Source organism: Lucilia cuprina, chromosome 2, assembly GCF_022045245.1.
Source record: "Lucilia cuprina isolate Lc7/37 chromosome 2, ASM2204524v1, whole genome shotgun sequence".
Taxonomy (NCBI): Eukaryota; Metazoa; Arthropoda; class Insecta; order Diptera; family Calliphoridae; genus Lucilia; species Lucilia cuprina.
In genome coordinates this window covers 21,899,928-21,915,123 of record NC_060950.1, presented here as the reverse complement: position 1 = coordinate 21,915,123, position 15,196 = coordinate 21,899,928, and the positions used below count along the sequence as shown (strand labels likewise).

The window sequence follows — 15,196 nt, the reverse complement described above, 5'->3', positions numbered from 1 at the left end:
ATACCGATCGATTCAGAATCATTTTTTGAGTCCATTAAGACATGTCCGTCCGTCCGTCCGTCTGTCCGGCTGGCTGGTTGTCCATGTAAACCTTGTGCGCAAGGTACAGGCCGTAATTTTCAAGATAATTTGATGAAATTTGGACCAAGCATATTTTTTGGCATAGGGACGAAGCCTATTGAAAATGGTTGAAATTGGTCCATTATTTCACCTAGCCCCCATACAACCATACCTCCCGATTTGAACTTTTTATATCATAATTACGTCAAATATTCTGCTATCTGTCTAAAAACAAATAAGTTTTATATAAGTATAAATGACACTGCAGATTTTCGTAAGGATCGGCCTATATTTGACCCTAGCCCCCATACAAACCCCCCTTGAAAAAATGACTTAAACGTCTAAAATTGACTTGTAACCATTTTTATCGCAATAAAACTCAGCAAAACTAACTGTTATTTAGAAATATATCCTTTTCCCAAATTTACCGAGGATCGGCCCATATTTGACCTATATAAAGCCTCATTTAGAAATTTTAGTTTTTTTTATTAATAATAAATGGCTTAAATATTTTGGAATTATGGTAATATTCAACGTAAAAGTTTCTTTACAAAAAATAAAAATTTTATAAAAAGTAAAAATTTTAAAAATGATGTAGGGTATTATATGGTCGGCCATGCCCGACTATATTTTCCTACTTGTTTTAATAGTCATTTTTCAATCATATATCGGGATCAATTTCGAATCATTTTTTATGCGCTCAACCTATGAATCACTTTTATAATCATCAAAAGTAGTCAAAAATTACTCAGTTTACTGATTAATCATCAAACGATCTTCCAAATGCTAGCTGGGTTAGTAAACATAACCAGCATAAAATAATACGTACCTTCATATTCATGGTTACTTTCACTAAACTATGTTAACAGTAAAAATATATTGTTATTAAAAACATATAATTATTATTTTAATTCTTTTTAAACTATAGTGTTGTTACTGTAATCATTTTCATGTTCATGGCAATTATAAATTTAAGTATGATTCACTGAAAAATAATTATTTTTTCAATACCTAAATAATGCTAACGATGAAAACATATTATGTTACTAACAACCATTTAAACTTACAAAAATAACCATTATATATATTATATAACCATTGTTATAAATAACCATTGTTATAATAACAATAATATATTTAAACTAAAATCATAATATTAAACATAATATGTTGCTCTTAGAACATGGTTATCACAACCAGAGTGTTTGAATGTAATATAAATTTATATGCCCTAAATCCGACTTAACCCATATAATAGGTTCATTGACAAAATATGACTTAAACAAGTTTTATTATGAAAAAATCCTTGTAAATTTTGGTAATACAAAACTTGTTATTGCACAGTGGTACCAATGACAAATTTAACACGAAAAAAGTCTTGATTAAAAGCACTTAGAAAGATACTAATTTGTATGAATATGTGACTTGGTATGGTGCGATTTTATGCCAAAAATGGGTGGTCGTAGCACTTTTCATACAAAACTAACTGACATAAGGTCTTAACATCGACGTCGGGACCACCGTGAATTGCCGATTTGGATCAGTGTACTAGTATTTGTAAGCCAGTTTTAAACTTCAAAGTAATTTTCTGAAGTCATCTTTCAGATTTGATCCAGTACAATTTCTTCTACAAATGTATCATGACTGGCGGACATGACTTAATCGTCTTTGAACAACCCAGAATATAAATATATTTATGGATTATTATAAGTGAATAAAGTAAAATCGAATTATTTTCCGAAAAAGAAAATATATCACTTTTCAGGAGAAATTCGCGAGAAGATGTCAATAAAATATTTATTAAACAAATATTAAGGGTGTTTAAAATATACATACTATGTACGTGTGTAAAGCTCATAATTTGTATTGTTGTTTTATTATGGTAAAAACGGCTCTCGAAATGCACGTGATGTTGATGCGTATCATGCATCCCATACATTCACATTCATTTTCATTCATTTTTGAAATAATTTTTTATTTCCTTAAAATATTTGTACTTTGTATCATCTATTTCTTGTTTGGCGTAACTAATTTATGCAAATATTGGTATTTTTTTCAATTTTATTTTAGTATTTTTTATTCCGCTCAATGCCCAAGATGTCAGGGTGTGAATGTTGTTTTTCTTGGGGATTTTTTTCTATAATCATTTGAATATTTCACTTTTTGCTGTTTGTTGCCTATGTCTTTCCTTCTTTCTACTTACTCGTTTATAGTTACAGTTTAATAAAATTAGTTCTGCAATATTTATTATTGTTGTAAAATTGTTTTTTTATTTGTATAACGTTTATATCTATTATTTGTTTGTTTAAAAGGGAATAATATTAAAATTTTTGGAAATTGTAATTTAATTTGAATTTTCATGCTTGTATTAAGATTAATGTTTTTGTTTGTTTTTCTCTCTCTGCATGCGTGTGTGTGTGCGTCTGATGCTAAAAAGGATTTTAAAATTAATTTGTAATTCGTTTATAATTTGTTATCAAATGAATTATTAGCTAATAAAAAAATACATATTACTAACACGAGCTATTCATATGAATTTATATTTATAAAGGGAAGATAATACGATAAATATTTAAATTAAATGTTGCAATGATAAATGTGTGAGAATTATAAGGATATTAAGAAATTAGTTAAGAGAAATAAAAACCGTATATTGAAATATTTATATCATAGTTTAAAATATAAAATATGTTTGCTTAAAAAATCTGTAATGCCGTAATTACATGCCAATTATTTTATTTGTATGCTATAAAATTCCTTAACATGTTGCAATTATGGGAAATTAAGTATTTGAAACTTTTCTTTTATACCTAAGATCAACCGTGCTCCCCTTAATAATGAACCGATCCTCAGATCGTAGTGTGACATTGCGCATTTCATTTCATCGCTATACTCGTATTTTAAAACGAGTTATTAGCGCTAAAGTCATTTAGGGGTGAGGCACCGATCCTCATTTAATTCTGTATATAGATTGTGATTCCTATGATACTTATTTATGTCGAATTTCTGTGCTATACCCATATTCTAAAGATATTTATGCGTAAAAAAGTTATTTTGTAAAAGGAAAGGAGTACAGACTGTCGAGAGTTTTAACGTGAGCACCTTTCGTGTCGGCCTTATCTCACGGTGGTCTTTTTCATCCACAGGGTAGACTTGAGAACGGTCTACCATCGCCCCTTTGTCTTCAATGAAGACTCAGGTGGCAATTTTTGCACATTGGCTATGACCGGTACCATGCGCAAGTACTTTGCTGGAGTACTCGAGCTATCTAATCTCTTGCCAAAGTAGTCACGTTGTAAGACAACCACACTACTATGGCTTTGTTGATTCGGCAAAACAGCACCTAGAGACATAACCGGTGCACCGAAGCACGATCCATCAATATGCCGTAGACATCGTTCTTACTCACAGTGACACGCTTGTGGTAAGTCTGATATGAACAGAGTATACTCTGAACACATCTGGACAAGGAAGGAAAATTAATTGGTATCACTTGTATATGGTACCTTTCATCCATCATCATTCAACCCAGCACACATCTCATTTATTCGACACATTCATAGAGAAAAACATACGACACACTCATTTAGGTATACGGGTGGGGTAAGGCCCGCATACCTCTACATTCATTCTGTATCATATACAATTGACACCAACCCATTTCCAACGCTTAGTCCCACAGTCACTCCTCTGTGGGGTAACTGTTGATTTTCGGCAACAGCACCGAACTCTTATCCCGAAATATTGACTATTATCATGCATCAGTCTTTTAACCGCCACTTATACTCTTCCCGCGAATTTGGGTTCAACCAACAGCCACTACGTGTATCCCGAAGGAACCTCAACCAACTGACCAGCCAGGACATAGTCCTGCGGGCAACTGGCCACCCGTAGTACCAGATTATGCGGTGCTCTGGTCTGACCTCTGGCAATCTATGCAAGGACTAAGCCAAGCAGTAGACTGAGAACACCAATTTTTCAATCCCGGTCAGATTGGAGGTATTGGGCCCTCTTTATACCCCGGGATTGCAATAACACCAAGGCGGAGGTCTCGCCAAGGTAACACACTCCCGGGGGAATATAGGGAGAACAATTAATTATGGACCGAACCTTTTAAAATTTGGAAGAGAGATTTTGGATCGTAAGAAACTTACCTACTCATGTCGAATGTTATCAGCAGGGCAAGGATTTTCATGCACTATCTCTGACGGATAGTTTTCAAATCAACAACAAAATTATATAAAAATACACGATATTATCAAATCCATAAAAATTAGTAGGGTTTTGTTGTCAAACAAAACATTGCGTTATTCAAAATGACAACGATTTGTTGTCGAAATGATATCGATGCAATTTCGAAATAATATGAAGCGTAATCGAGATGAAAACAATGCATTGTCAATATTGCAATGGTGGTTATCAAAATGATAACTTTGTGTTCTTTACATTTTATACACATGTTTACAAACGTGGTAAGCTCATTTTTACAACGGATTGTATCAATTACGATACTTTTGTACAGGTTTTTTCCTATAGAATAGAATATTTTTGTAAAATTTCAATTCTTTACATCTTTCCATTCTGACCCTATGGTGTTTTCAACAGACAGATGGTCAGACCGACATGGCAAGATCATTTTAGAATAAGGAGGGCTTACGATCAATATTTCAATGTGTTACAAACGAAATGATTAAATCTATATACCCTCTATCTTTGTTAATGTTTTACAATTAGTGAACTGGGGAAATTTTAAATAAAAAATCTAAATTTATTTAGAGATCCTCAATTTAGGGGTAAAAAGGTCAAAGGTCAAACCTATAATAACTCGCTAGATGACTGTATGTACATTAGATCCCTTATTAATAATGCTTAGAAAAAGTTATGTTCCAATTTTCATTCAACTATCTAAAATTCCACAACAAAACTTTTATTTCCCTGGGCTACTAAAAAGCATTTTTTTCTGCTAGTGTTTATTTGTTTGCCTCAATCAATATTTGACTAAATAAATATTGATAAAAAAGAGATACAAACAACTAAAAAATACATGCAACAAATAGAATTACAATAATTTTAACAAAACATAAATTAATGACTTTTCATTGTTGTTTATAATAAATTAATGTTAATATCTTTGTAGTTGTTGTTATTTTCTTACTTCTATGAAAAGAGTACACAGTGGATTGATTCAAGAAATAAGAGAATTTTAAATGATCTAAATGTCCCAGCAAAAACTTATATTGAAAAGTAAGGTGTTAAATCAACTAAAACTACTTACCAGTCTCGCTTACAAATATGGAGTTATGTAAGTACTTATTACATTCGCCTAAGAATAAGGTATTAAGTAAGTTATGTTTAAAAAAAACAGCCTACGAGAATACGTCCATTGCGTCTACTCTTAGTTTCCTCCAAAATTTTGTTTCGTTGGCGTAAAAAACAAAATTTGAAAAAATGAAAAGTAAGGACTTACATATTATGTTATTTGTAAGTAATTACTAAGCTCCTTCTAAGTAATACAGACAGAATGAAAAGTGAATTGTTGAGGAAGTACTAATCATTACCCATTTTTTTGAGGAAGTACTAGTCATTACCCAGTTTTTTTCAGAGTTCTTGTGTTTTTGGTAAAAAAAACTCTCGATAGTACTTTGCATTGTATCGCTCCTAATGCAAAGAGATAAAATAGGCTGCAAGACAGTTATATTCGCTCCTACCTTTGTCACACTATATTTAAATGTTCCAAAATGTTGATGAATTTTTGTGGTTGTTATTATAAAGGACATTCGTTTATGACTGCACTTTAACTTACGAATGATAGTTAACTTCTAGAAGTTGTACTTCATATGAACCACAAAAATTTATCAACATTTTGGAACATAATAAAATAAATTTATCCCACTGTGCAAAAGCAAATAAAATACGTAGACTAGAATTTTTTTTGTTCTACAAGTTGGCATCAGTATTAATTGTTGTTGCTTTACTCGTAGTTAAAGTATTTGTTATAATTGTTGCTGTATTAAATGTTATTGTATCATCATGATCCTCATCATTACAATCAACTCATCTCATATATTTTTATGTTATTGCCACATGTAAACAAATCACTTAAAAACAATTTAAATTTGAAATGGCTGACATGAATATTTTTTTTACAATTATTTTATATATATTTTTCTAATTCTACTACTACTAAAATCAATTCATTCATTCATTTAGTTAAATAAAATTTTATTTTGTAAAACAAGTTGTAACATACATTTTGAACATTAAATCGAATAGTAGCAACAAGCAAATTGAAATAAAATATTAAGTCTTTATTGTTTCTATTTATACCCTACACCACTCTAGTGGGGAGGGTATATTGGGTTTGTGCTGATGTTTGTAACATAGAAAAATATTCGTCCAATATCCACCTTAAAGTATACCAATCGGCTTAGAATCATTTTCTGAGTCGATTAAGCTATGTCCGTCCGTCTGGCCGGCTGGCTGGCTGTCCATGTAAACCTTGTGCGCAAGGTACAGGCCGCAATTTTGAAGCTTCTTTTGGCCCAAGGACGAAGCCTATTGAAAATGGTTAAAATCGGTCCATTATTTCGACTAGCCCCCATACCCCCAGGGCATTTTGGCTTATAATTAATTTAAATGATCTATTATGTTAACAAAAGTCGACAAAACTCAGTTTTATAGAACTTAAAATGACACTACCGATTTTTGTAATGATCGGGCTTCATTTGATCCTATCCCCCATACAAACTCCCCTTCAGAAAAAGACTTAAAGGTCAAAATTCACTTACAAACACTATTAACACTTTTAAATTCTACATAAATATTATTGAAGAAGACTTAACTCCCCCTACCAACATTTTTATGGATAGGGCCATTTTTTGCCCTACTCCCCTTTGAACTCTCTTGTAAAAAAATCTTTTTTTGCCAAAATAAAAGTAAAAATACTCCGAAATAAAGTTAAAAAAAAACAAACCAAGTGCTTTATTTTTTTAAATAATCCCCATTTTTAACATACATACTGACAGGTGTAGGGTATTATATAGTCGGCTACGCCCGAATATACATTCATACTTGTTTTTTATATAGACTAATTTTAAAGGAGGAGGCGTGTTTGGTTTAAAGAAATATGCATGTCGTCACAATCTTTCAACATGTTGCAGTTTTGATAGACACAACATAGAAAAATCACACATTTAGATATAAACATTTTGTACCGGTACTCGACTAGATTGTTATACAAATATAATAATTAAATTTTATTCGATTCTTTTGTACTCAAAAAAAATTGAAATATTCATTGACTGATGACGGCATATAAATATACATATCTATATATGTATGTGTTTGTCGATTTCGACGTTTGCTGTTAAGTGTTAAATTTTCAATTTGTTAGGAAGTCGACTACCTCATTATGTATTTTAAGAATTTAAATTTAATGTCAGTTGTATTAATTTTTAAATGATATGTAATTAATTTTATTTCTTAAGATTTCTACATTTGATTTGTTGTGTTTTTAAAATAAAAATAGAGTTTTTATTAAAATTTTTTGTACAAAAATAAAAACAAATACACAGGGCGAAAAAAACCGGTAGAAAAGTAACGAAATTGATAAAATCCTTTGTCAGAAAAGAGTTTATCGAGTTTTCTTAACATATTGATACTGCTGTGTTGTTGTTACAACAATGCATTGTTGTCATTTCGAAACGTTTTCACTCCGAAGTAATAACGTCATATATATTTGCACCCTACACCACTATAGTGGAGAGGGTATTAAGCATTTGTGGTAATGTTTGTAACACCCAAAAATATTGTCCTACAGTATACCAATCGGGTCAGAATAGAATTATGTATGGCCGTGCGTCTGTCTGTCTGTGTGCCAAGTCAAATGTTTGAAATCGGTCCATTATTTCAATCAACCTCCATACAATCGTACCACCGAATGGGGCTCATAATTATGTTAAAAATTCTTTCTAGTATGTCAACAAAAATCGGCCAAACTTAGTTTTATAGAAGTTTAAATGACTCTGCCAATTTTTGTAATAATCGGTCCTCATTTAACCCTATCGCTCATACAAATTTCCCTTCAGAAAACAGTTTATGTTGTTTTTAAGTATTTTCTATATTTTTGTTGTTGGTTTGACAACTATTTGTACATACTTTGACAACGGAAGTTATTGTTGTGGTTTAACGACAATTATTTATTGTATAAGTCATCAAAAATTTTACCTACATTCATCTATTTTGTCTTTTGGAAATTCGACAAAATATTTGAAAATGTCAGGAAGTGACAAATTCAGCGAATTCATCACCGTCTCTGACAAGTCATGAGATATTTACTTAAGACGTATTAATGAAATTTCCAACTGGAATTTATAACCAGTTTTTTTTTTTTTTTTTTTGATTACCGCCAAACAACAAGAAGTTGTTATTCTATTATCAATATAATATTATCCCAGTAAAAACTTTCATTGCCATGTAAGTGGTTAAAATGCTAAAATTTACTTACACAATAACATTTTAAGTTATTATTTTAACACGGTGATGTCATTGGACACAAGTACTTACCATAAACGATTACAAGTAATTAGAAAAAGTTTTCATTGTAAATCGCATAAAAAAAGTATACAGCTTTTATATTTTTACTGGCAAGATGACTAATGAATTAGAAAGTATTTATATAATACATTATTAGTAAGACCTTATTAGACTACTTCTATGTAATCCAGTCGATATCTAGTAGTAATTGAGAGGTATGTTGTTAGGTAAGTAATTACAATTGAAAGCCATTATCCAGTTTTTGCTGGGTATGTAAATAATGGAATGAATCTCTTTATTTTTGACAAAGAGATTTTAGTTTCTTTAAAACTAGTTAATGTTGTATTTAGTTTTATATATTGCAGTTCTGTAACAAATTATGTTATTTTCTGAGTGGACTTCTTAAGAAGTGATCAATTATGTGACGATTCCCCAAAACTTAATAAATATAAAACATAACCCAAATTCAGGGGACGGGGGTTGGTCGTGCTTTGTATAGGTGCTAAGCTCAAAGGAGAATAGAAACAAAATTGTGTCGATTTTGTGTTCTTAAGTATTTTTAATAAGTTTTCAGCAACAGTTATAGTTGAACTAGTGTTCAATGGAACGTATGAATTCTAGAATTCGTTGGAAATCTTAAAAACAGTAATTTCTTTATATAGAAAAGCATTTCACATAAACAGGAATAATTTCTAGTATTTGATAAAAAACTAAACAAGGAATTGAAGTAAAAGAAGTGAAAATAATATTTATACCCTACACCACTATAGTGGGGAGGGTATTATACGTTTGTGCTGATATTTGTAACATACAAAAATATTGGTCCAATACCCACCTTAAAGTATACCGATCGATTCAGAATCTTTTGAGCTCCATCATCATTGTTGTTTGGATCTGCAACTTTGGTATCATTCGAATTGGTGTCTTTATTCTTATCTTCCTCGTCTTTGTTATCATTACCATCATGGTAATAATCATCCAAATACTTCTCGTCTTCGTCATTATAATTTTTATTCGTGTCTTTTTTCATAAATACGTCTTTGTTATTTTTGTCTTCCTTATTATTTTGAACTTCATTATTAATGTCATGATTTTCATTTCTGTAAGTATCTGAAACGTTGTAATCATTTGAACTCTTGTCTTTTTTCTCATCTTTGTCTTGGTTAGTTTCTTCATCTATATCCACTTCATTCTTATTTTCACGTTTTTCTTCATTTACATCTTTGTTATTTACATCACCATCTTCATCCTCAGCTTTTCTCTTCTCCCTTCTTCTGTTTTGCACTTTTAAATCTTTGTCATTATCCTTAATAGTTCCCGAATCTTGTTTTTTTGGAACTATTCCCGACATTCTTTTAATGGGTTTATTATAAACATTATCTTCAGATCTTTTACCTCCGTTTTCTTAGAGTTTTCTTTGTGATAATCTTCAAAGTTGTGTTCGACTCCATTATAGCGATCACTATTCAAGAACAATACTGGATTATCACCGTTCCCACTTATTGAATTAGTTTCTGGATGAGTGTTACTGTTATGTTCGCTTCTTCGTTGGGGGTAAGAACAAACAACAGTTAAAACTGTTAAAACGCCTATTGCAATGGATAACTTCATCTTTATTAAATTTTAAAATTAAAACCGTTTTTACTTTTATTTATAAATATATCTTGAAAAAATAAGTCTTTTAAATACAATATATACTTATAAACAGTTAAAGTCACAGTTACTGTAACCAATTGAATTTTTAGAAAATTTTATGTTATATAAATACTTATAACAATTGCAATAAATAAAAATATAACAATTGCAATAAAATCTTAAATAAATTAAACAAATTTTAAAATATCTGGAATATTGAATATTCAAAAAAATAATAAATATTTTAAAAGATATTTTCAGATAACAATTTGTATCGAAGGAATGTAATGTACTATTATTAATATTTGTAATAGAAAATTATTTACGATTAATTAATTAATATTTAAATATTTACAGAAAATTAATTAATTTTTTTTTAAGTTTTTATAAAGTAAATATCAATTAAAAGTTTTTTTCCATACGAACTGGCATATTAAAATTGAAGACAATGTAATTAGGATGGAAACAGACTTAATTTTAATATTTAATCCATGAACAAATATTATTTAAAATACTCAGTCCTATTAGTAATATATTTATTTATGTACTTATTAAAGATTAATCTAAGCCAATTTTATTATATTTTATATAAACTATTCTTAAACGATCTAGCAATCTATTTGTCTTTTGAAATTGCCATACGTCACGAAAATCTCTCTTTTGATGAGAATCGATCGATGGTCTGATGATCATAAAATTCGGTGGATTTAAATGGAAAGATTTCGAAGAGAGTTATGCTGAATTTCATCGATTTTACTAATGGCTGTTTAGCAATTATGGACCTTTAATGCATTTTCCAAAGATGAATATGTATGGTAAGGAGAATGACTACATAAAACTTTGTTTTGTTTTGATACTTGTATACATTAGGGTGGCCCCCAAAATGGATGTTGCCGGAAAAAAATCAATACATTAAGTACATAAATGTAATTATACCCTACACCACTATAGTGGGGAGGGTATTATACGTTTGTGCTGATGTTTGTAACATACAAAAATATTGGTCCAATACCCACCTTAAAGTATACCGATCGACTCAGAATCATTTTCTGAGTCGATTAAGACATGTCCGTCCGTCTGTCCGGCTGGCTGTCCATGTAAACCTTGTGCGCAAGGTACAGGCCGCAATTTTCAAGATAATTTGATGAAATTTGGACCAAGCATGTTTTTTGGCACAGGGACGAAGCCTATTGAAAATGGTTGAAATCGGTCCATTATTTTACCTAGCCCACATACAACCGTACCTCCCGATTTGAACTTTTTATGCCATAATTACGTCAAATATTCTATTATCTCTCTAAAAATTGGCATAAATAAGTTTTACATAAGTATTTATGACACTGCAGATTTTCGTAAGGATCGGCCCTTATTTGACCCTAGCCCCCATACAAACCCCCCTTCAAAAAATGTCTTAAACGTCTAAAATTGACTTGTAACCATTTGTATCGTAATGAAACTCAACAAAACTAACTGTTATTTAAAAATATATCCTTTTCCCAAATTTACCGAGGATCGGCCCAATTTGACCTATATAAAGCCTCATTTAGAAATTTTAGTTTTTTTATCAATAAATTGCTTAAATATTTTGGAAAAATATTCAACATAAAAGTTTCTTTATAAAAAGTAAAAATTTTAAAAATATACTCATGGTGTAGGGTATTATATGGTCGGTCATGCCCGACTATACTTTCCTACTTGTTTTGAATATTTAACTTTAAAAATATTTTTTTATAAGTTAAGCACTTTATGATTACAAATATAAACCCCAGGACAACAAATTTAAGGAGTGATTTGTTTTTTTTGAATTACGATTGTAAATAAATGGCTTAAATATTTTGGAATTATGGTAATATTCAACATAAAAGTTTTTTTACAAAAAATAAAAATTTTATAAAAGTAAAAATTGTAAAAATATACTCATGGTTTAGGGTATCATATGGTCGGCCATGCCCGACTATACTTTCCTACTTGTTTTTTTTATAAACCGTGCAAAAGTTATTTTAAAACATGAAAAAATCTATGCGTACAGGAAACTGTGGACCATTAGTATTAACTCTGTGTATTCAGTTTTTCATAATCAGCTCTTATGCTCCTGTTAAAGGACTTTAAAGTTTAAAAGACATACAATTTCAGAAGATGGAATTCCAAATTTATATTAATATTAATTTCAAATGAAGCTATGAATATGAAGAAAATTATTGTTAAAAACAATAATAACATCTAGTTTCCTTTTATTCGATTAACCGAATAATAAAATACATAAAACCTCAAATAATTATTTGTCGAATAAACCGAATAAAACAATAATTGAATACCCTAGTCTCAATTAACTTTGTAACGCTTGTGATTACTTGTGATTTTCTCGAATAAAGCATCTGGTTTATACGAATTTTATCAACTCCCGGATAATAAGTTTCTTAATGATTACAAATTTATTGTTAAAATATATTTCAAATCAAGTTTTTTTTTTTCTTTTAAATAAAAAAAGTTTCACCCAACCCTAATAATTTACAATTGCATGAACTTTTAAAGTTTTAATATATAAAAAATAAATTAAACTTTATATTTTGAAATTCATGAAGTTCTCTATTTGGTATGCGGCATAAAACGTGAACGTGCAACAGAATATATATGTTGATTGTATGCTGCCATACGTTTTAAGATGTATTTAATGGTTTTTTCCTATAAACATTATTGATCAGTATTTGTTTTCTAAAACTACACAAATAAACAAAAAAAAAAAAAAAAAATCAATTCAGAATATACTCCAACTATTTACTTACTATATTAGCTGCTAAACATGAAAACAAAAAACTCACTTAATTTGTTTTGTTACTATTTAAAATACTGAATGATGATTATTTGCTGTTTTGTAATTTATTTGAAAATCATAAATTTAATGAGAAAATCATAAATTTACTTACACCAGCAATAATTTATTTAATTTATTGATAAATGTATGAATTTATGAGTTTTAGGCAACTAATTTATTGTTGTGTTTAAAAAATGCTAAATGTGTATTTAGTTTTGTTTTATTATTTTCTTTCATTTTTATTTCAGGAAATTAAATATAATTAAAATTAATTTTTTTTCTATAAAATTTTGTTATTTAGGTTAACGAGAGAATTTTTTTTAAATTGAATATAAATAAAATTATTTTTTTTTTCAGTACTGACTTCTTTAATTATTTTATGATGAACTGTATTATTCACTTTAGAAAAAAAATATTTTTAATTCCTAAATTATTTAATATTTTATCATATTTTAAACAAGATTAAGATCAATTTTTACAATTTTCAAAGAAAATGCACTGCAGCATTAAATTACAAAAAAAAAAAACCCTAAATTAAAACAATTTCCAGTTTCGTATTTATATTTAGTACAATAGAATTACATACAAAAAGTCATATTATTACTGAAAGAAACTTTTTCCAGATTTATTTTGATATTTATGCTACACTATACCAGATGAGTAATATGCACTTTAGCTGTCGTTTGTGTAACTTTAAAATAATGGTCTCCAATCTGGTTGGTTTAATGGCACTATTTGCATTTGATCGAGTGCGGCATGATGTGTTGATATGTATTTTAACTCAGGGATGGCATAATTAGTACGATGGTACTTTTTTTGATACTATTTGATGTGCAAAAGTACCGTGATACTCTGATAAAATAATTTGTAAACCCACCATCAAAAAAGATGGGGTTTGTAACACATCGAAATATTGGTCATAGGCCCATAAAAGTATATAAATTATGGGTCCTTATTAAATTCTATGACGATCTAGCCATGTCCGTCCGTCCATCTGTCTGTTGAAATCATGTAAGGGACAACACGGGAAGAGCTAGACAGTTGAAATTTCGCATAATAATAGCGCCCATACAAGTAGACTTCCAGAAACTAGCTTTAGCGTAACTGCTTTAGCAGCACGATATAGCAATGAAATTCGACTTGAAGAAGTTTCATATAAGTTAGACGCTTTTATTAATCAGCGCTGAGATCGAATATATATAAATATATTTCAGAAATTACAAACTTTTAACAAAAAAAAAAAAATATTTTAGTACTTTGCGATCCAAAAAAGTACCCTATGCAATATTTTTTTATACTGAAACAAAATCTCTTTTTCCATCCCTGTTTTAACTTCTAGAGAAAAGGAGGAAATTAATATAATTATTTATTTCCATCTGATGTATACTTAAGCTATCTAAAAAACTACACCTCGGGAATTTTGTATAGTTGTGACCGTAATCCTGTGTCCACACAGAATAAAATGAATCTAGTCTGTGTGGAAAAATGATACGTCAAATTGGTTTGCATTTGTTATGTCAACTTCCTCGAGTTCTTTTTCCTTTATGCGTAATTCCTGAGAATCTTCCAATCAGTGTTAGTCAGAAATGTTATTTACAGAATAACATCACTTCCAAGATACTTGAATCTAAATTCGACAAGTGTCAGGCAGTGACAAAAATAGTGCTCCAGGATTTTACTATCATCTCCATATGCTCTACAATCGTCTTAACCTGTACGTCCAATTTTACATAGATGTACTCGTAATCCTGTGTCGCACTCATGCTCATTTTGAGATGATTTTTCATCAGGGCCACTCCATAGAATCTTTGTAGTTCTACCCAATATTTCATTATTCTAAAATTCCTTATGGGATTCTTTCACCCATATTTTAAGATCAGCTTTTGTTGCGCTAAATACTTTTGCATTTTGCTTTCTTACCACTCAATACGTTCTTAATTCTATCACCTGATATCGCCCTAATTGCCTTCTGGCTGTCGGTAAGCGCATTTCGTTATTGCTCGAACTTCTGCCTGGATGCTTGTGTTACGATTTGGTAAACGGTAGAACATTTCTAATTCTGGATCTTCAATATAGAATCCCAGACCCACGGATTCCTACTGGTATTCGTTCTAAAGTTCTGTTTTAACAAGACATTCTATCTTTCAAAGTTTC

General features: G+C 29.9%; 1 protein-coding gene across 1 annotated transcript; it reads right to left on the bottom strand.

Moving 5' to 3' along the window:
* Window positions 1-8,393: 8,393 nt before the first annotated feature.
* On the bottom strand, window positions 8,394-9,946 carry LOC124419458 (uncharacterized protein DDB_G0290685-like). Its single transcript, XM_046949061.1, has 3 exons — window positions 9,632-9,946; window positions 9,443-9,580; window positions 8,394-8,423 (listed from the first exon to the last, which is right to left on the bottom strand). The coding sequence occupies exons 1-3, from the start codon at window positions 9,944-9,946 to the stop codon at window positions 8,394-8,396; spliced, it is 483 nt and encodes a 160-aa protein (XP_046805017.1).
* Window positions 9,947-15,196: the final 5,250 nt, after the last annotated feature.

Bases quoted from the DNA above. Each gene is read 5' to 3' on its own strand.
- LOC124419458 (XM_046949061.1), bottom strand. From the start codon at position 9,946: ATGTCGGGAATAGTTCCAAAAAAACAAGATTCGGGAACTATTAAGGAT. The intron at 9,581-9,631 runs GTATTTATGAAA...GAAGACGAGAAG, and splicing joins AAGACAAAAATAACAAAGAC to TATTTGGATGATTATTACCA. The intron at 8,424-9,442 runs GTATACTTTAAG...TATAAATTCCAG, and splicing joins AAAAGATTCTGAATCGATCG to TTGGAAATTTCATTAATACG.